The sequence below is a fragment of the Amblyraja radiata genome, chromosome 5 (genome assembly GCF_010909765.2).
Source record: "Amblyraja radiata isolate CabotCenter1 chromosome 5, sAmbRad1.1.pri, whole genome shotgun sequence".
NCBI lineage: Eukaryota > Metazoa > Chordata > Chondrichthyes > Rajiformes > Rajidae > Amblyraja > Amblyraja radiata.
The window spans coordinates 83,353,943-83,376,820 of record NC_045960.1 but is presented as its reverse complement, the minus strand read 5'-3'; the positions used below and the strand labels follow the sequence as shown (position 1 = coordinate 83,376,820).

At 42.0% G+C, this 22,878-nt stretch overlaps 1 protein-coding gene across 2 annotated transcripts in view; it reads left to right on the top strand.

Annotated features, from left to right (window-relative positions):
* mboat2 (membrane bound O-acyltransferase domain containing 2) overlaps positions 1–22,878 on the top strand; it is a 136,902-nt gene that overhangs the window by 98,316 nt on the left and 15,708 nt on the right. For both annotated transcript variants that reach the window (XM_033021639.1, XM_033021638.1), the window contains 5 exons: positions 1,739–1,793; positions 18,551–18,734; positions 20,711–20,903; positions 21,524–21,627; positions 22,641–22,705. In XM_033021639.1, the coding sequence (XP_032877530.1) occupies positions 1,739–1,793; positions 18,551–18,734; positions 20,711–20,903; positions 21,524–21,627; positions 22,641–22,705 (601 nt within the window). The remainder of the gene's footprint in view (positions 1–1,738; positions 1,794–18,550; positions 18,735–20,710; positions 20,904–21,523; positions 21,628–22,640; positions 22,706–22,878) is intronic.

The window sequence follows — 22,878 nt, the reverse complement described above, 5'->3', positions numbered from 1 at the left end:
ATTGATGTTACATGTGGTAAGACTAGAATCACATATTCAAAATAAAAATATTCAGTTGTAAAATTTAAATTTGCTACTGAAAGTCTGTCTTTTTAAAGGTATTATCTGACGCTTATGCTCTATGCGATTTAAAAAAAAATCTATTTATTCTCCTTCAACAAGCAGAACATTTGCTTTTTAAACATATTTCATTTTTGTTTATACGTCTGTAATGCCTTTGAGAATTTTGATTAAGTTAAAGTGCCAATTATACTATATAGAAATCCGTGCATCACTGATGTTAATTGAACGGTGCTTCAGTTCTTTGCATATCTTTGAAGTTTCTTGGTTGTCATAACCCTTTAATACTTTTGCATTGAGAACTTTAGTTCCCATTGAAGTTTAGAGGATTTACAAAATGATGTCTTGTTATTGTAATTTTCACTTGCTGTAAAAATGCCAGGAGGTGGAAAGAACTCAGATGTATACATGGACAGAGTAGACCAAATGATCATCTTCTGTGCCATAACGTCTTATCATGGAAATAATCTTTTTGTTCAAAATTGTCCAAAATTGTCCAAAATCATATTTTATTTAGCAGTTTGGTTCAGTGTGATTTTTGGAAGTGAAAACCGTCATGTTTATTAAGGACTACCTGCAATCAGTTAATATAATTAATTGATATTCCAGCTTCACAGGTGTCTTTAAAATTGGATGGTAAAAAAACGATTCAGTATTTCACATGGAATGCTTAAAACATTAATTCAGAAATTTATGTAGATTAGCCAAGTTCTGACTCTGGATTACACCAAGATGGAAGCTGTTTTCATTAAGGAATCAAGAACTACTTCCATATTTGTTTATCTTATAACAAAAGGTACTATGACCGCCCGTACTGGTGCTAATGTCTAACTATCAGATTGCTGCCATCTGAACAATTATTTCATTTGTTCCCTGGATGATAAAAACAGCTGCAGATTAAAACAATCCTTGTTAACAGAATGATTTTGCTATATCGAACAATAGATTAATTTTCTATTTGATCTCTAATCTTTCATTTGACCTTAAATCTGCCATGCTCCAGCTATCTATTGATGCATTTAATTCATGTCCCACAGCTGTACTATTAGTAGCATATCGTACAGACAAAGAAACAGTCTGACCCAAAACATCGCCTTGCCATGTTCTCCAGAGTTGCCGCCTGACCCACTAAATTACTCCAGCACTTTTTGCGTCTTTGTCTTTAAAATATAATCTGCTACATGATTGCCACAGTAAATCACTGGTATCACTTTGTCAGATATATTCCCCCTTTGCTTTGTCTATCCCTTCCACACATTCTCTGCTACTGAGAATTAACTTGTTTTCTCTTTTGTTCTTGGGTCCCAGACTTGAAACACGAATTGGCAATGTTTCACTGACATCGACAAAATCAGAAGAAGGGACCCGACCTGAAATGTCAGCTGTCCATTTCCTCCACAGATGCTGCCTAACCCACCAGGGTTACTTCAGCATTTTGTGTGGGGTTTTTTTCAGTATTCCAGCATCTACAGTTTCTGTGTCTCCATTAACGCTGGAGTTTATGACCAACATTGATGTTTCTGATATAGTTTCTAAAATTACACAATATCTATTGTGATATTTCAACTTAAAGATAAAATTGACCCAGGGACCACCTATATTGTGCTGCTCTATGTTTGTGTGTGTGTGTTTGTGTACCTATCTATCCATCTAAATATATTTTATATATCTACTTTAGGGATGGCACGAAAAGAAGAACATCTGACACCAACACAAAAGTCCTTAGCTATCCGGTAAGTTACTAGTTTGCAAATAATTCAGAGTTTGGCAGCCATGGCTAATTTCAGTCATGGAGATGCACAGTGCTCTCCATAATGTTCGGGCCGAAGACCCATCTATTTATTTGCCTCTGTACTCCACAATTTGAGATTTATAATAGAAAAAATCACATGTGGTTAAAGTGCACATTGTCAGAATTTATTAAAAGTTTTTTTTTATACATTTTGATTTTACCATGTAGAAATGACAGCTGTGTTTATAGATAGTCCCCCCCCCCCCATTTCAGGGCACCATAATGTTTGAGACACGTGGCTTCACAGGTGTTTATAATTGCTCAGGTGTGTTTCAATGCCTCCTTAATGCAGGTACAAGAGAGCGCTCAGCACCTAGTCTTTTCTCCAGTCTTTCCATCACCTTTGAAAACTTTTATTGCTGTTTATCAAAATGAGGACCAAAGTTGTGCCATAAAGTCAAAAAGCCATTATGAGACTGAGAAACAAGAATACAACTGTTAGAGACATCAGCCAAACCTTAGGCTTACTTAAATCAACTGTTTGGAACATCATTCAAGGAGGTTGGAAGAGGAGCGGCAGCAGGTGAAGGAGAGCGGGGATTGGCAAATTAATTTGTAAATTGGCGAATTAGGCAATTTATCAGCCAATTTAAGCATGGTTGCTCTAGGGGAACGGCCTGTCGGGGAGCGGCTTTGTCGAGGGAAGTGCCTTGGCAAGGAGGCTACAATCTCCCTGATGTACTAGTGGCCAGAGGATCTAGGGTGACAGAGGAACTAAAGGAAATTTGCATTAGGTAGGAAATGGTGTTGGTTAGACTGATGGGACTGAAGGCTGATAAATCCCCAAGGCCTGATGGTCTGCATCCCAGGGTAGTTAAGGAAGTGGCTCTAAAAATCGTGGACACATCAGGGCTCTCGCTTAACTTTTTTTCCCTGTTGCCAGCCGGGCAACCTTGGCAGCTTTTTAGGTTGCCAAATGACAGTTTAGGTGGTCATTTAAGATGGTTTGCATGACGCGTGCGATAATGTGCTCGGACGAAGTGCGTAGTTACCAGTCGGAATTATGCTCAATGAAGCATTCACATATTATTTCTGCTTCAAATAAAGTCACAAACTAAACATATTCACCAATCAAGACATGATATATACCACAATGACATGCAGCAAAATTATAATACAGTATCTCAACTCTTTTTACACATTGCAATTAATGCAAATTTTATTATTTCTTTCCACTTCCAAACAAAAATGTGGTTGGATTATTCAGCGTATGACCAACTTGTGTCAATTAATCCTGGACCATGATAGCATATATGCTTAACCATGCACACTACAGATTGATGCAAGCATGTTTTCTGTGAAGGGCCGAAAATTATCATGACATGGCCATAGCATGGGTCGTTATTGCTATTGGTACAGAAACACTCTCGCTTCCCACATAATTTAACCACAACAAAATATACAGGTTGCAAGAAATTTTCTAAAGGCATTTTATGATAATAGCTGTTAAAACTGACTATACCCATCTGACAGGTTAAACATTACACTAACTAACAAGAGATGGCCAAAGGACATAAATGCAGCAAATGTTCTTTTGGTAATAGATTTAAAGGTGTCAAGACGTCACATTAACGGACATTCAGATTAGATGTATGTGTGGTGAACAGCAATGAAGATACCCAGTATGTAAGCAACAAATTTAAAAAAAATTGTTGATAACCGCTTTTTCCATCATTCCCACTTCAGAATTAACTGATTTGAGTATAAGAGCAGGGAGGTTCTACTGCAGTTGTACAGGGTCTTGGTGAGACCACACCTGGAGTATTGCGTACAGTTTTGGTCTCCTAATCTGAGGAAAGACATTCTTGCCATAGAGGGAGTACAGAGAAGGTTCACCAGACTGATTCCTGGGATGTCAGGACTTTCATATGAAGAAAGACTGGATAGACTCGGTTTGTACTCGCTAGAATTTAGAAGATTGAAGGGGGATCTTATAGAAACGTACAAAATTCTTAAGGGGTTGGACAGGCTAGATGCAGGAAGATTGTTCCCGATGTTGAGGAAGTCCAGAACAAGGGGTCACAGTTTAAGAATAAGGGGGAAATCTTTTAGGACCGAGATGAGGAAAACATTTTTCACACAGAGAGTGGTGAATCTGTGGAATTCTCTGCCACAGAAGGTAGTTGAGGCCAGTTCATTGGCTATATTTAAGAGGGAGTTAGATGTGGCCCTTGTGGCTAAAGGGATCAGGGGTTATGGAGAGAAGGCAGGTACAGGATACTGAGTTGGATGATCAGCCATGATCATATTGAATGGCGGTGCAGGCTCGAAGGGCCGAATGGCCTACTCCTGCACCTAATTTCTATGTTTCTATGTTAACTGAAATATCTCCTGACCATATTTGTGATGTATATGACTGACTGCAGAAGTAAAACCTGGATAAATCCAACGTATAGTTGTGAATGTTGCTCATTAAATAACTACAGTACTGATGCTCCATATTAAGAGCATTGATTTGCCGTTAAAATGAATTCTGTAATAATGTGTCAACGGTAGCAGTGACAATCGAACACTGCTGTTTTAATGTTTCACGTGTTCACAATTTAATTAATCTATCGTTATGGATTAAAACAAATAATAACATTGGGAATGAAAACACAGTTGATTGCATTCCGTAATCAAACATAGTCAATGTTCGCCCTGAAGACATTTCCAGCACAATAGGGTCGGAGGGGTGTGGATCAGTGCAGGATGGATAGATGTGGGGGGGGGGTTGAGAAGGCAATCGGTGCGGAATGGATGGATTGAGGCAGGGGAATTAGTGCGTGTTGGTTGGAGTAGGTAAAATTGTGAGGGGAGAGCGCGGGAGATGACAGTGGGGTTGAATGGGGGGGATCTGTGCAGGATGGATGGGTGGAGCAGTGCAGGATGAAGGGGTGGAGCAGTGCAGGATGAAGGGGTGGGCAGTGCAGGATGAAGAGGTGGAGCAGTGCAGGATGAAGGGGTGGTGTAGTGCAGGATGGATGGGAAGGGGGGTCAGTACAGGATCAATTGGAGGACTAGTGTAGGATTAAACATAGGAACATAGAAAATAGGTGCAGGAGGAGGCTATTTGACCCTTCGAGCCAGCACCGATTGATGGGGAGTGGCAGGAGAATCAAAGCGAGGTGGATAGGGAGATCAGTGCAGGATGAATAGATGGGAGGGGGGGGGGGGGGGAGTAGATGAGGAGGGAAGCACACGGGATGTCAGTGAGGACTGGATAGAGGCAGGAATGGGGATCTGTGCGGGATGGAGAGGAGGGATTTCAGGATAAGGGGGGGTGAAGGGGGGTGTACAAGAGAGAGAGAGGAAGGGGCAGAGGAGGTGGGAAGGAAGGTCAGCTCTCCTCGTAAACAACACCGGCATCAATCAGGCACAGAAATCGCTATCAAAATATGGAGAGGACCGGGGGACACAATATCTTGGCGGCCGCACGCGCATGCGCACACTCACACACGCGAGGCTTCGGAGGCCCTGTGAATGGTAATTTCAGCTCAATCCAGCGCTAAATGCAGCTCAACTCCCCCCCCCCCCTCCCCTGCCTGTCGATCGCCAAGTGCCGCCGCCAAAGCGGGAGGCAGTTGGGATCACCTCGCCACCGCCTCCCCTCCTCCGCCAACCAACAGGTAGGTGCGGAGCCGAGCGGTACAGACACTTCAGACGGCGGAAGGGAGCCTCCCACTCCCTCCACCCAGCCTCGGTGTGCGGGAGGGTTTGTTTTGAAAGCGCCGTTGGCGGAGTGGCAGGCAGCGGTCGCTAACTGGGCGGGGGGCGTGAGGAGGAGGAGATGGAGCCGCCGCCGAAGTCGCCGCCACTGCTGCTGCTGTTCGGGGGCCATCATTCGCTCTGACCCTCCGTCAGGCCACACTTCGTATCTTTCCCACGCATTACAGCCGTCGCCGACACAAAACGTCACGTTCCTTTTCTCCAGAGATGCTGCCTGACCCGCTGAGTTACTCCAGTTTTTTGTGTCTACGGTATCAACCAGTATCTGCGTGCCAAGCCGGGCAAAATGACTCGGTGTTTAGGTTGGGTGGTCAGTGGCATCCGGGCAACCGCTAATTTCGAGCCCTGCACATTGAGGATAACTTTCCAATGTTCTATAGATTCAGGATCAGTGCCTGTGGATTGGAGGGTAGCTAATGTTATCCCACGGTTTAAGAAAGGCAGGAGAGAGAAAACAGGGAATTATAGACCTGTTAGCCTGACATCGGTGGTGGGGAAGATGCTGGAGTCAAATATAAAAGATGAAATAGCAGCACATTTGGATAGCAGTAGCAGAATCTGTCCGAGACAGCATGGATTTACGGCCCCATAGCAGAAGCGTCCACGTCGCGGGGCTGGAAACTGGAAGTATCCTGAGCTAATTCTGCTACCACCATCATCTATTGCGACAAGTGATGGTTTCCACTGATAGTCGCCGGAAGCTTGCGACCTTTTCAGGACGGATGATGACAGCGAGGTCAACATTTGTAACTTGATGGATACGAAAAGAAGAAGAAGAAGCATGGATTTACGAAGGAGAAATCATGCTTGACTAATCTTCTGGAACTTTTTGAGGATGTAACTAGGAAAATGGACAAGGGAGAGCCAGTGGATGTAGTGTACCTAGACTTTAAGAAAGCATTTGATAAGGTCCCACAGAGGAGATTAGTGGGTAGAATTAGAGTACATGGTATTGGGGGTAGGGTACTCACATAGATAGAAAATTGGTTGGCAGACAGGAAACAAAGAGTGGGGATTAACGGGCCCTTTTCAGAATGGCAGGAAGTGATTAGTGGGGTACCACAAGGCTCGCTGCTAGGACCGCAGCTATTTACAATGCACATTAATGATTTGGATGAAAGGATTCAAAATAACCAGCAAATTTGCAGATGACACAAAGCTGGATGGCAGTGTGAACTGTGAGGATGATGCCTTAATAACAAGAGGAGTATAGGAGCAAGAGGTCCTTCTGCAGTTGTACAGGGCCCCAGTGAGACCATACCTGGAGTACTATGTGCAGTTTTGGTCTCCAAATTTGAGGAAGGACATTCTTGCTTTTGAGGGAGTGCAGTGTAGGTTAACTGGGTTAATTCCCGGGATGGCGGAACTGTCATATGTTGATAGAATGGAGCGGCTGAGCTTGTATACTCTGGAATTTAGAAGGATGAGAGAGAATATTATTGAACCATATAAGATTATTAAGGGATTGGACACGCTAGAGGCAGGAAACATGTTCCCGATGTTGGGGGAGTCCAGAACCAGGAGCCACAGTTTACGAATAAGGGGTAAGCCATTTAGAACGGAGATGAGGAAAAACGTTTTCTTCTGGGTTGTGAATCTGTGGAATTCTCTGCCTCATAAGGCAGTGGAGGACAATTCTCTGTATGCTTTCAAGAGAAAGTTGGATACATCTCTTAAAGATAGCAGAGTCAGCGGATATGGAGAAAAGGCAGGAACGGGGTACTAAGTGTGGATAATCAGGCATGATCACATTGAATGGCGGTGCTGGCACGAAGGGCTGAATGGCCTATTCCTGCACCCATTGTTTATTGTCTTTTGAAAAAGAGCATGGGTGAGCTTACTAATCGCAAAGGGACTGGCAGGCCAAGGAAGACCTCCACAGCTGATCACAGAAGAATTATCTCTATAATAAAGAAAACCCCCCAAATACCTGTCCGACAGATCAGAAACACTCTTCAGGTGGTGATTTGTCAATGACCACTGTCCGCAGAAGACTTCATGAACAAAAATACAGAGGCTACACTGCAAGATGCAAACCATTGGTTAGCTGCAAAAATAGGAAGGCAGGGTTACAATTTGCCAAGAAGTACTTGAAAGAGCAACCACAGTTCTGAAAAAAGGTCTAGTGGACAGATGAGACGAAGATTACCATATTTCCCGACAATGAAGACACTTTTTTTTACCCAAAAATAAGGCACAAAAATTTACCTGCGTCTTGGAGGCCAAAGGTTAGGTTGTTAGCCAAGTATGATAGACTTGGCTATCCCTCAGTTTAGCAACATCAAGAACGATGTTGCTGTACTGAGGGATAGCCAAGTCTATCCCTCATTGCTAGCAGCTGATGGGAAGCGGCTGTAAAGTGGGAAGCGGCTGTAAAAGGACAGCGCTGCTCGGGGGGGGGGGGGGGGGGGAAGAGTTCCTTTGACAGTGGGTGGGGAGTCTGGCCCGGGTCAGCACGGGCAGGAGCATTGAGAAGGAGGGGGTTGGGTATCATGTCAGCAACTCATTCACTCACCGCTGCTGTCAAGTCAACTTCATTTGTCACATACACATACAAGATGTGCAGTGAAATGAAAGTGGCAATGCCTGCAGATTGTGCAAAAACAACAGAACAGAATAGAACAGAATTAGTACTTACATGTTAGAATAAAAAAAAAAAAAAGGCACAACACAACAGTAAATTAGTACAGTAAATTAGTCCCTGGTGAGATAAGAGTTTACAGTCCTGACGGCCTGTGGGAAAAAACTCTGTCTCATCCTCTCTGTTTTCACAGCTCGGCAGCGGAGGCGTTTGCCTGACCATAGCAGCTGGAACAATCCATTGCTGGAGTGGTAGGGGTTCCCCTTAATGTTGCTGGCTCTGGATCTGCACTTCCTGGTGTATAGGTCTTGCAGGGGAGCGAGTGTAGTTCCCATAGTGCGTTTGGCCGAACGCACTACTCTTTGCAGAGCCTTCCTGTCCTGGGCAGAGCAGTTCCCAAACCAGATTGTGATGTTGCCGGACATGAGGCTTTCTACAGCCCCAGAGTAGAAACACTGAAGGATCTTCAGAGAGACTCTGAACTTCCTCAGTTACCTGAGGTGGGAAAGGCGCTGCCTTGCCTTACTCACCAGTGCGGCAGTGTGTGTAGTTCATGTCAGGTCCTCTGTGATGTGGACTCCCAGGTATTTAAAGCAGCTCACCCTATCCACAGTCATCGCACTTATCTCCAATGGATGTTGTGCCCTTCTAAAGTCCACAATCATCTCCGGGCGCGGAGCCACCACATTGTGGCTGGGGAGGGATGTAGCTCGGGTGGCTGCGAGCAGCTGCCGTAACTGGACAGCGAAACCGGCAACGACCTCAGCGTCTTCTGCAAGCCTGCTCACCTCTGGCAGTGCTCTCCGTCTGAACACCTCTCTCCTGCCACTCGCCGGCCTCACTCATGTCAGCCGCTTCCTGCAAATCCTTAATTCCCGACTGCCGCTGCGCTGTGTGACACTGCATGGCATTCACTGCCCGGTCCGTCTCTTTCAATGTAGATCGGACAGTGAGGGGATCAGCTGAAGAGCAAAAATCATAGAGCGGAGCGGGTCAGTGGGGGATTGATAACAAGACAGCGGGCGGTGGAACCTACTCCTGTGTCAGCGCGATCAAGGAACCAATTGAGGTTACTCGTGTTGACACAGGCGCTGAGGTGGCAGCCGGTTCTGCTCGGTCGCTCGCAGCCACCCGAGCTACTTCCCTCCCCGGCCACAATGCGGTGGCTCCGCCATCGGAGCGCCGTGGCAGCGTTGAGTGAGTGAGTTGCTGGCATGATCCCCGACCCCTGCCTTCTCAACGCTCCTGCCCGTGCTGACCCAGGCCAGACTCCCCACACGCTGTGAAAGGAACTCTTCCCCCCAATTTGTGCCTTGAACTAGTATTGTCATACAATAAGATCACAGCTGATTCAACTTGTCCCGATGTGCTCCTGTTTTTCCCACCATCTCTCCACCTGCCGTCACCCTCCACCCCCCACCCCCCACCCATTCAGTCATTCAGAATGGAGGAGATCTGGAAGCCTTGACCAAATTGAATTGTTACTTTCTTTATTTTTTATTTTTTTGAGCGTGTGAAATTCTATGTCCCACCAGCCTTTTTTCAAAATTTAGCAACTCAAAATGGGGTGCTTCTTCGATTCAGGTGCGTATTCATTGCCGGGAAACATGGTTACTTATATCAGAGTGATGGCAAGAGCAAAGTATGGAGGAGAGAAGAAAATGACTAAGATCCAAAGCATACCACCTCATCTGTGAAACACAGTGGTGGGGGTGTTATGGCCTGGGCATGTATGGCTGCTGAAGGTACTGGCTCACTTATCTTCATTGATGATACAACTGTTGATGGTAATAGCATAATGAATTCTAAAGTGTATAGACACATCGTATCTGCTCTAGTTCAAACAAATGCCTCAAAACTCATTGGCCTGCGGTTCATTCCACAGCAAGACAATGATCCCAAACATACTGCTAAAGCAACAAAGGAGTTTTTCAAAGCTAAAAAATTGTCAATTCTTGAGTGGCCAAGTCAATCACCCGATCTGAACACAATTGAGTAATGCCTTTTGTATAAACTACGAGAAATGGGGGGACTATGTATAAACTATGCTGTAATTTCTACATGGTGAAACCAAAATGTGTAGAAATGGCCTTTATTAAAATCTGACAATGCACATTTGTGCACAATGTAACCACATGTGATTTTATTTCAATTACCAATCTCAAATTGTGGAGTACAGAGGTAAATAAATAAATGATGGGTCATTGTCCCAAACATTATGGAGGGCACCACTGTATGATATTGTATCTCAAATAACTACCAGATTTTTGAAGTGATGTCTTATGAATCAGTGATGTATTAAGTAGTGGAGGGAGAAAGACATTGATATAATGTAATCAGTAGTCTGTCATTTTAACATCAGGGCAGCTGACCTTGTTTGCTTATGCTTCCCAAAGGTATCTTTTGCAGCTTTTGAATTTTATAATTGGTCAGTCACCTAGGGGATGAAAACCCACCCCTTAATGCTCACTGCCCAACCACAGTTGCAGGTCAAATCAATGATTTTCTTCAATTATTGCAGAAATGATGGAGTAGAGTCACCTGTGGAGAACTGACAGTGGGAGGCAAGTGTTTAGTGTTCTGTTTCACTCAGTCATGACTATACAAATAAGTTTGCTTCACTGTGAAAATATTTAGCGTTTGCAATTCCTTCTATAACATATTTGTTCCCCCTCATTTCTCCCCCATACTTGCAACCAACTGGTCAGTGAGATTTGTGGTTTTGACTTTTTGTTGCAATTGTATTTTAGTGTTATTTTGCTGTCCCACTTTTTTTTTAAATTTGAATCAAACGTGCATGCTGCTACATATGTAATCCTTGGTGTTGATCAGCTCATAACTAGAATTGAATTGACAAATTGAAATTGGGTGAAAATGACATACCAAAAACCTAAAGGAGAATAGAGAAAACTTAAAAATAAAACTATTGTCAGGCTGCTCACTTCTAAAATCTTTCTCGATTAAATACATTCAAAACAAACAATGTTGAAAGTTGGATGTGTTGCATTTATTTTGTGAAGGGCCATACAACAATCTAAAGCCAACAATATCAATTCTCAACAGGCTTTTCCCAATAATCCCAGGATCCGTTTCATACATACAATTAGAACAAATTTGGAACAACTATTTAAATGTGGAATATGATGTAAAGTTGCCTCGAATTATATATTAAAGTTAGTTAGTTAAGATATTTACTTTTCCATTTTGGTTTGGGATTGCATTAATCTTTCAAATAGAGCTGCATTCCTGTTCCTGTTCAATAATTATAGTTCCATTACAAATATTCATCAGAAAATCCAAACTAGCAGTTACTGATTAAAACAAAAGAATAATTCTTGAATAGATTTCTGAAGTAGCATTTGAAGCCCATACTATTGTTCTCCCACATCGTTTGTCTTAGGATTGTAAGGAGCATGGTTAATTACACCATGTGTCTTGAATGCTGTCATATAGCATGCATTTGCTGACCTTACTTATCTTTGTTGCTAGGGTAATGCATGAACAATTACCAAACTATCCTTGCTCTCATCCCATTTCTCACCCAATGCCTTTTAGCAACCTAATCCAACCACTGAATGTTGTGTGTGCTGATTAAACAAGCAATGTTTTGGATCGGGACCCTTATTCCCTTCACAGATGCTGCTTGACCTGCTGAGTCACTCGAGCATTTTAAGTTTGTTTTCTTTTTGCAGCATCAGCAGTTTCTTGTGTCTCCGCCTAATATGCGATTTATATTACTAAGAGCTTGCTTACGTAATTCAGTCTGGGTAGCTGTTAGGTACTGTAACGTTCTGCAGTCCAATGCTGTAAGTGGACTTTAATAAATATGTGTTGTATTTTGATGTGTGTACGACTCCACTCATTACAATATCCAAAACAGGATGTCCAAGGAAATTCTGTGTTTAAGTATAGAGCCAACTAAATAGAGCCAATACATGTTCTGTCCTCTGGTCATCAGTTCTCTCGCTCAAACTTAGCTAGGCTCCAATCTTGTTGTAGTATTTGACTCTGACGTTAACATCACCAAATCTGGTCCTGCTTTAGGCCATCTCCTACAGCAGCATGTTTGCTCTAGACTTGATTGTTCCAGTATACAACGAGATGTGTCCCATGTTTTTCAGTTCAAAAACCTGGTTGCTTGTTTCCTGATTCGTATCAAGCCCCGTTCAGCCATCTCCTCTGCTTGTTTAGTTTTAGTTTAGTTTAGAGATACAGCGCAGAAGCAGGCCCTTCGGCCCACCGAGTCTGTGCCGACCAGCGATCACCCCCATGTTAACACTATCCTACACACACGAGGGACAATTTTACACATACACCAAGCCAATTAACCTATCTACGTGTACGTCTTTGGAGTGTGGGAGGAAACCAAAGATCTCAGAGAAAACCCACAAGGTCACGGTGAGAACGTACAAACTCCGTACAGACAGTACCCGTAGTCGGGATCGAATCCGGCGCTGCAAGCGCTGTGAGGCAGCAACTCTACTGCTGTGTCTTGACCTATGTTGAAGTTTGTTTAAGCATTACTTTGATTTTGAAATTCTCACCAGTGTTTTCAAACCCCTTCATATCTATGTAATCTGTAGAGGATGAGATGACTGTGCTCTGATTGTTCCGAATTGATATGCCATTTAATTGAAAGCAAAAATCAAATTGTTGTGGATGCAATGTGATGGTCCATGTTTCGGGTCGCGATCCCGCGTCAGGGCTGAGAGTTTAGAGGAAAGATAGCCGAGGGAGAGGTGAGACAGAGGCTGGTAGATGATGGGCAGAACAAGACAAGGAAGGTACGATGGGAGGTGAGAGAGGGGATGGGATAGGAAAGGTGAATCAAGTTGGAAGAAACCATGGCAGATTGTCATGTGGATGATGGGCAGCTGGAATCGGCTATGGGAGGGCATTGAGTTTAGGTCAGGAAGGGGGCCAAAGGGATGGCAAAGCTGAACAAAAGAAGAGGGAAGCCAGGTAGACTGGTGGGTGTGGGAAAGGAGCATGGAGGGTCAGAGGGAGTGGGCCACCTGGAATTGGAATATGCAGTGTTCACACCTTCGGTTGTGGGCTTGCATCTTGCTTGATGAGTGTAATGGATGCAGGGCTGAATTGAGAATTGCTGGTGAAATAAGTTTTGATATTGCTGATATTTTTGTTAGAGTTTGTGCGAATGAGTTTGAAAGATAATTCTAAATTCTGAAACTATATTTGTGATAATTTAATGAATGAGTATTAAAGGTGTTATGTGACACACACACTTTAAAGGAAATTCATTATTTTTCTTCTCAGCAAATCCCCCCCCCAAAAAACACACCCAAGACCCCTATTATGTCCAATCCTATTGTAATAGGTCTGTGCAAGAAGGAACTACATGTGCTCGTTTACACTGAAGATGGGCACAAATTGCTGGAGTAACTCAGTGGGCCAGACTACATCTTTGGAGAAAATGAATAGGCATCTGAAACGTCACCTAGTCCTTTTCTCGAATGATGCTACCTGATCTGCTGAGTTACTCCAGCAATTTGTGACTGTGTTCTGGCTTTAATAGGTCTTTCTGCTTCCTAGAATTTAATCAGAATTACGTTTTGCAGCAGATAATTCATAAATTCAATCTATTCCCAAAACATACTTCAAATGTGGGTGTTTTGTTGTAATTCTACACCTGTTGGGGTGGGAAGAGGTTGGTGGGTGGGGGGGGGGGGGGGGGGGGGGTTGGTGAGATGCTGGATAAGCCCCAAATATGTTTTGATGTTTGATCTCTGGAGAGGAATGGGTGACGTTTCGGGTCGAGACCCTTCTTTCACATTTTAAAAAAAGGGTCTCGACCTGAAACGTCACCCATTCCTCTCCAGAGATGCTGCCTGTTCCGCAGAGTTAGATTCAGATTCAACTTTATTGTCTGTCGTAACAGAAAATCTTCTTTGACGTGGCTCAACATACAACCAGGACAATGTACTGATAAGCAGTCATACAACACAGATTTCTGCGAGCACACACAGTGTGTATAGATCTTAAAAGCAAGTATAAAGATTAGAAACTGTAAAAATAGACAAGATAACAGTTGTGGATACGTGTAAAGTGACAGTGCGTCAGGGTTAATTTGTCCCTTGTTCATTTTTTATTTAAGCTATTTATGGCAATAGGTATGAATGAGTTTTTGTGGATGTTTTTCTTGGATAGGGGGACTTTATATCGGCGGCCTGATGGCAGAAGTTGGAAGGTTACTCCAGCATTTTGTGACAATCTTCTTAAAACTGAGTTGGTGACATGAATATTTGATGAAAAGCAGTAGCAGCTGCCTCTGTTGCACTACTACTGTTTCCTCTTCTGCTGATCTTCCTGCTTGAATTTCACTAGACTGCATATTTGGGCAGCTTGCCTTTCAATTCTCCTTTACGAGTAGAGAATCAAATAGCGTCAGCTGTCCAATGATTCAAAATTATAATCATCAGAGCAGACAGGCAGGGCGGAGAGGAAGAGGGATGGGAAAGAGAGCAGGGAGTTGAGAGTGGGTTGAAGAGGGAATGGGGAAAGTGAAGATTGTGGTAGGAAGAGTTAGATCCAGAAATCAGATTTTTGTAACACAGTCCAAAAAGGAGGAAAAATCAGACCAATGCCCAGTATATTCTTCATGAATAATTCATTAATAAAGGGGAATTGTTATTACAAAGATTGTTCCTCAATTTTGAGAATTTGATGTCAACAAATGTATAAGAGAATGAATGAGTCTGAAGAAGGGTCTCGACCCGAAATGTCACGTATTCCTTCTCTCCAGAGATGCTGCCTGTCCCGCTGAGTTACTCCAGCATTTTGTGTCTATCTTCAGTTTAAACCAGCATCTGCAGTTCCTTCATGTGTAAATAGTTCTCTTTATTTGAAGATTGAATACATTGAGAGAATGAATTTTTGTAGTAACAATTTAGAAAAGTACACAATGGGAGGTTGCTGGTTTGAAATAAAATTATAAAGTAATAGAATGAACTTGCATAAAATAATATGTCATGATGAGCATAAATAATTTTATTAAGGTGATTTGATTATAAAATAAATAGCTGAGTATCAGATTTTGCTGCCTCTAAAATTTGCACTGTGGCCTGAAGAGTTTATGTTCTTCCCGAGTCCTTGTATGCCAAATGACAGTAGAATACTGTGTGTTAGTTTAGTTTAGAGATACAGTGCAGAAACAGGCCCTTCGGCCCACCGAGTTTGCACCGACCAGCGATCCCCGGACATTAACACTACGCACACTAAGTACAATTTACAAATTTACCAAGCCAATTAACCTACAAAGACTTTGGAAATACTTTAAATGAAGTTCTGCTGGAGAGGAATACTTAAACCCATTGCAATCTGAATACATTTTCAAATTTTGCACAATTTGTTTGCACACTGCATTTTCTATTAATGTATAATTTTGTTATCTTTTAGCATTTTTCATGAAAGCAGGAGAAATTGTAGTATGTTTATAAGCCCACATCCACAAGTAAACCTTTGACAAAGGTGATAAATGTGAAATGATAAATGTGATTTCCCTTTCATAAAATTTGTTGACTGTCAGAGTAATTGTCCAAAGTTCCATTTTCTCTCAGCCACATTTCTGAAATGTGAATTGAAAAACATGTGTAACATACAAGGATTATTCTAAAATCTAAGTAAATTTGGGAGCTTGCAATCAATCCATTCACCATCTCTGCAGTCTTTTAAAACACTGGGATGCAGACCTTCAGATTCAAGTGACTTCTCTCTCATATAATTCTTTAACATAAATTACTTTTAAGCTCCTCAGTCTTTTTAATCCTTGAAATTTCCTTTTATATGGAATACTTTCTTGTTCTTTTCTAGGTAGACTGATGCAAAATACTGAGATAAAATACACTTTAAAATAGCCATTTTGTTGACTCCCTGACAAAATTTCTCTTGTTTCAGTCCCTTAAACATCCATACTTGGCGTCATTACTATGCTTTTTGTATACCAATGATTTTGCAAACTTATTTTCTCCAAGTTTTCTCATATAGCTTTAATTTTAGAGATATAGCATGGAAATGGGCCCTTTGGCCACTGCATATGCCAACCATCGATCACTTGCAAACTAGTTCTATGTTACCCCACTTCGTAATCTGCACTCAAGGGGCAATTTACAAAAGCCATTTAACCTGCAAACTTGCTCGTCTTTTGGAATGTGGGCGGAAACTGGAGCACCGTGAGAAAACCCACATGCTCACAGAGAGAACGTATAAACTCTGCACAGACAACAGCCATAGTCAGGATCATACTCTGGTCTCTGGTGCAGCTCTATTGCTGCGCCACTGTGCTGCCCTTTAAATCTTCTTTCCGTTTTCTCCACTCTTGTGTCATCATCTGGCATTTTTCTCCACAATGTCTTCCCAGTCTTCTGTTATTATTGTTCTCTGCAGCACTATAAACTGTTAATCGAATACTATCCTTATATCCTATCACAGATAGACAAGGTCTGAAGAAGGGTCTCGACCCGTAATGTCACCCATTCTTTCTCTCCAGAGATGCTGCCTGTCTCACTGAGTTATTCCAGCATTTTGTATCTATCTTCGGTTTAAACCAACATCTGCAGTTCCTTCCTATGCAGTCAGAATACTTTTGTTTCGTCACAGAGCATTTGTCAATGGAGTAAAATTTTGAATTTTCAAATATTTCTCCTTGATGTGTATCATTGCTCAGACACCTTGCTACTTTTTAATATAACTTCCCTTGCACTTTAGCTAGATAGCCTTCATACCAATGTATTTGGTTTTATTTATATGCAGGGCTCAATGTCGCCATAGAACCCAAATGAAATCCCATCCAAGAGCACACTTTCTCAGAGGAACCTTTTGCATAAGATTGCCAACTAATCCTGTCTCAGTACTGAAGACATTGGTCAGTTGAACCATGCAATGTTCCAAGAAAGTGACTTGAATTAATTCTGTGAACATTTTAAACGAATCTAAACTGCACTTGTGACCAGTCTGCATATTTATTTCCCTTGATTATTGCATTAACTCTGTTTCAAGCTACTGTTATTTGTTAATTTATTGCTGTTCCAATATAGTAGTATTATCATATGGCATTTAAACAGATCCGTGACCCTAATTATTTCAAACTAGTCGGTCTATCCACATGTTGAATAGATCACTTCAGAAGTCAGAATAAAATTGGCATGGTAATTATCATTGAAAACTTCTAACATTTTATAAAAATATAATAGCGAAGACCTTGCATTCTTAACACATTTTGTAATGCAATTCTTAAACCATATAACCATATAACAATTACAGCACGGAAACAGGCCATCTCGACCCTTCTAGTCCGTGCCGAACACGTATTCTCCCCTAGTCCCATATACCTGCGCTCAGACCATAACCCTCCATTCCTTTCCCGTCCATATAACTATCCAATTTAATTTTAAATGATAAAAACAAACCTGCCTCCACCACCTTCACTGGAAGCTCATTCCACACAGCCACCACTCTCTGAGTAAAGAAGTTCCCCCTCATGTTACCCCTAAACTTCTGTCCCTTAATTCTCAAGTCATGTCCCCTTGTTTGAATCTTCCCTACTCTCAGTGGGAAAAGCTTATCCACGTCAACTCTGTCTATCCCTCTCATCATTTTAAAGACCTCTATCAAGTCCCCCCTTAACGTTCTGCGCTCCAAAGAATAAAGCCCTAACTTGTTCAACCTTTCTCTGTAACTTAGTTGCTGAAACCCAGGCAACATTCTCGTAAATCTCCTCTGTACTCTCTCTATTTTGTTTACATCCTTCCTATAATTAGGCGACCAAAATTGTACACCATACTCCAGAATTGGCCTCACCAATGCCTTGTACAATTTTAACATTACATCCCAACTTCTATACTCAATGCTCTGATTTATAAAGGCCAGCACACCAAAAGCTTTCTTTACCACCCTATCTACATGAGATTCCACTTTCAGGGAACTGTGCACAGTTATTCCCAGATCCCTCTGTTCACCTGCATTCTTCAATTCCCTACCATTTACCATGTACGTCCTATTTTGATTTGTCCTGCCAAGATGTAACACCTCACACTTATCAGCATTAAACTCCATCTGCCATCTTTCAGCCCACTCTTCCAACCGGCATAAATCTCTCTGTAGACTTTGGAAATCTACTTCATTATCCACAACCCCACCTATCTTAGTATCATCTGCATATTTACTAATCCAATTTACCACACCATCATCCAGATCATTGATGTACATGACAAACAATTGTTTTGCTTCTGACTTTTACTAAGAAAGGCTCTTTCCACATTTTGATTTTGTTTTGTTAATCCATAGCTACGGAAAAATATGAAGCCACCCTTTTCCAAAGTTGTTGAAAGAATTACGAATGTTAACAGGTGTGTGCCTGCCTCAATTAATCTGTTTTGTGATTTGAATTTCAGGACCATGCCAAGTCTGTTGGAATATTTAAGCTACAACTGTAATTTCATGGGGATCTTAGCGGGGCCCTTGTACACATACAAAGACTACATTGCATTCATTGAAGGCAAAACATCGCACGTGAAGCGTTCTGTAGTGAATGGAAAAATAGATGACCGATGTGAACATGCTGAACCTTCACCTGTGGTGAGATTTTAAAATTACAATCTTGCTGGAGTTGAGCTATTTTGAAATGAACTTGACACTTCAAGTTGACATTTAATTTTGTTTATTATATATCACAGAAAAAAAATTGGTGCAAAATAATAATTCATTAGCCCTGTTTTTGTACTTTAGGATTTTTGTTAATACACCACTTTATTATGCTGCTATGAATGATAACTGATTAAAGAAAGTTTGAGACAAATTTTGTCACTAAGAAGTGGGTCTGATTTAGATTGACCCACAGGTGAAGTAATTTGGAATTTAAATTGGCAGAAATTTTAATTTTGAGCTAATTGAAGAGCCTGTCATCATTTCAAACATCTAAGAACAGGTTTTTGGTTGGTCAATAGATGAGAGTAATTTGTGCTTGAATTTAAAAGCATGGGAAATACTACCATTATGAAGTTCAACTTCATAAAGATCACCTTGATGAAGTTCAACTAATTCAAACTAATTTTTTAGTTGTTCTTTGATCAGGGAATTGGCCAAAATGGCTGAACTTTTAGTAACTGCTACATAGTGTAGAATTTATTGTCTTGAGATTGGCTGGATGTAATGTATCTTGGTTGACTTTGAACTTCTGTTGTGTATTACAATCGACAAGCAGACCATAGGGTCCCAACATCTAAGAAAACGACTGGAATGATTTCAGAAGGGCACGAAAAACCTGTTTAGGTTTGTCACATGTGCCGAGGTACTGTGAAAGCTTTGTTTTGCATGTTATCCAATCATATCAGATAATACTATACGTAAATACCATCAAGTCAAACTCTAGTGCAAGTCCAGTAGGTAGAGCAAAGGGGAAGATGCAGAGCACAGAACATAGTTCTCAGCACTGTAATGTACCAGTTCCACAGGAGAAGTCCAATGGCCACAATGAGGTAGAGGTGAATCGGACAGTACTCCAGTACACCAATAGCTTTTGGTGAGCGGCTTATTTTGAACAGATGACAGCATGATGGAAAAGATCATAGTTAACAGACAAACTCAGGCTTACCAGTTCAACTTTTGATGTGAGGAATGTTCTAGAAACAACTATCACCGAACTGATGGTCATTTTAACAGATGTGAATTGATTGGAGAATGTCAGCATGGTTCAGTCATGGAGCTATACAGAACGGAAATGGCTCCTTCCGCCCAACTCGTCCATGCTGACAGGTTGCCACGATGAGCTAGTCCCACTTGCCTGCCCCGGACACATGTCCCTCGAAACCTTTCCTTTCCATGTACTGTCTATCTGTCTTTGAAATGTCGTAATTATACCCTGCCTCTACTACTTTATCTGGCCGCCCGTTTCGTATACCACCACTGTCTGTGTGGAAAAGGTTGATCTTTAGGTCCCTCTTTCCCCTCTCACCAACATGCCCTGTAACTTTAGACTCCCCTACACTAGGATATAGACTATGGCTGTTGAATTTATCTATGCCTCTCAGCCTCCTATGCTCCTCCAAAAAAAGTCCAAGCCTATCCAGCTACTCCATTATAACTCAAACACTCTGGTCCCAGAAAATCCTCCTTTTTGGCACCCGATCCAGTTCATTGACATTCTTCCTGCAGCAGGGCAAGCAGAACTGTATACACTATTCTAAAAGTGGTCATATCAATGTCTTGTATAGCTGTAACATGATTTTGTTTGGTTTAAAGATCCAGCATTGAAACAGGCCCTTCGGCCCACTGAGTCTGCACCAACCAGTGATCCCCGCACACTAACACTGTCCAACGCACACTTGCGCAAATTTAGGGAGGAGTGAGAGCAGAACTACGGGACACAGAGCAGACACGTGAGGGACCCATCTATGATGGAAGTGGGGCGGGGGGGGGAGGGGAACTAGATATACTATTGCAAGAAATGTCATAAACATGAGTGATTGGACGACATTTTTTTCTGAAATCCTGAGATGTTTGTTGTTTAATTTTGTAAAATGTTAATGATGAACTTCCTTCTGTTTTCTTTCCAGCCAGCTGTACTGTGTAAGCTCCTTGTTTGTGGGATTTCTTTGACTTTTCACCTGACGATCACAAAGATGTTCCCAGTGGCATACAATATTGATGAAACTTTTGTGAATACAGCAAACTTTGCTAGTCGAGTATTCTACCTCTATTTTTCATTAATGGCTGCCCGGCCAAAGTACTATTTTGCATGGAGTCTTGGTGAGTATTTAAATAGTTTTTGACTAACACAGAGCATTATGTTCTGAGAGTATTTTAAAGATATGGGACTGTGTCTTTTAAAATAATTCCGCTCGTAGTATGGCTTAGAATTGCATGTTAATGGATGTTTACAGTTCACAAAATGATGACCTCAACTGGTTCAAAACAGGAACTGAATTCACTTTATGTTTTTCATCACCTGGGTTTATGTATAATCAGCACATTTGAAATCAACATCAGTTGTGATGAGTGAATAAGGAAGCTATGAAGTGTGATTGAAATGTGCATTTCAAACTAAATCAAAGGGGCACCCTAACCTAAGATTTGTAAGTTTGCAATTCCTGCTCCAGTACTTATCTTTATTTTAAAACTAAATCTAACTAATCATTTATGCTGCTATTGTTGTCTCCAGGACTTGACGACTTGTATGACATGATACAGCTGTGAGTTTAGCACAAAATGTAGTTGCCTTGAATTAATTTTATTACTGCATGTACACACCTATGCACGTGCCACTTCTCTTGCACCTCTTACCCTATTTTGTTTCTGTTCGGCACCGTGTTCCACGCTTCATCTGTGAACCAATATTGAAATAATGACTATAATTTTATTTTGAATAGCTGACGCAATTAACAATGCTGCAGGATTTGGCTTCAATGGTTATGATGTGAACGGCAATGAACGTTGGGATTTGATTTCAAATTTAAATATCGTGAACATTGAGGTGAGAATGGTTTTAAATTTTCATGACAATTACACTCCTGTACAACTAGCCCCAATGCTGTTCCTTTTATTATGTCAAAGAAATTCAGCGCCTGTAACATAGTTACTGAATCCTCCTTTGGGTTCTTACATTTCTATCAGGAACCTCAAACATGGGATGGATAAGATCTTAATCTGGAAAGTATACATGAATAGCATAAAAGGATAATGCAGATCCATGTGCCTTTAATTTGCTTTGTCTATGACAGAAAGTTTTATCTTTCACGATTTGAGCTGCAGCATGTTTGTCTTTCGTTGTTAAATTTAATCTAGATTTTGTATTGATAAGCGAACTAGAAGAGAACTAATCTTAAGTAAATATACTCACTGCCCCCCTCCCTTACACACCACTGCAATTCTTTACAGTCTTCATCTATCTAAACTATTACTAAAGCTCTCATCTTGACCACTTCCGGTCTGCGGTGTTTTTAAATTTGCGCAAAAACGATCCCCCATAGCGCTACGATTTTTCGCCACCTTACTCACCATTCTCCTCTGCTCCAAGTCAAATAGGTTTTGTTCTGATCGGTGAAATAGTACAAAAGTTATGAAGGTTTAGACGCTCCCCCGCCCCCGCACCTGCCCTCCCCCGCACCCGCCCTCCGCCGCACCCGCCAATTCTCACATGCCCCCCTACCCCCCACCACCCCTCCTTCCCACTTCCCCACACCCCCCAAGTTTCCCCCCCCATTCCCCACAACCCCTCCACACCCCCCATTTCCACATGCCCCCCTACCCCCCACCACCCCCTCCCCCACACCCCCTCCCCACCTCCCCCACACCCGCTCCCCCTCCCCCACACCCCCTCCCGTGTGGTGGAATATTGCGTTGGGGAATGGGTTGCATTGGGGGGACCAGGCCCCCTGTGTGACTGGGACCCAACTGGTCCCACATAGTCTAGTTATACTTTATTAACCTACTCAAGTCAAAGTCATTTCCATAATATAATTGCAACTTCAATTCTTCCTTTTTCAGTCAGCAACAAGTTTTAAAATGTTCATCGATAACTGGAACATCCAAACAGCTCTCTGGTTTAAAAGGTAAAGATCTGACTTGGCATTTTCTTAAAAGTTTTGCAGATAATGGCCCTGTCTCACGGTGCGAGTCCACCCACGAGTGATCCCGAGTTTAAATCAAATCAAACTCGTGGTAATCACGTAGAATTAACGTAGCGGGAACGTCGGAACTCGTAACGCTAACAGCAGGTACTCGG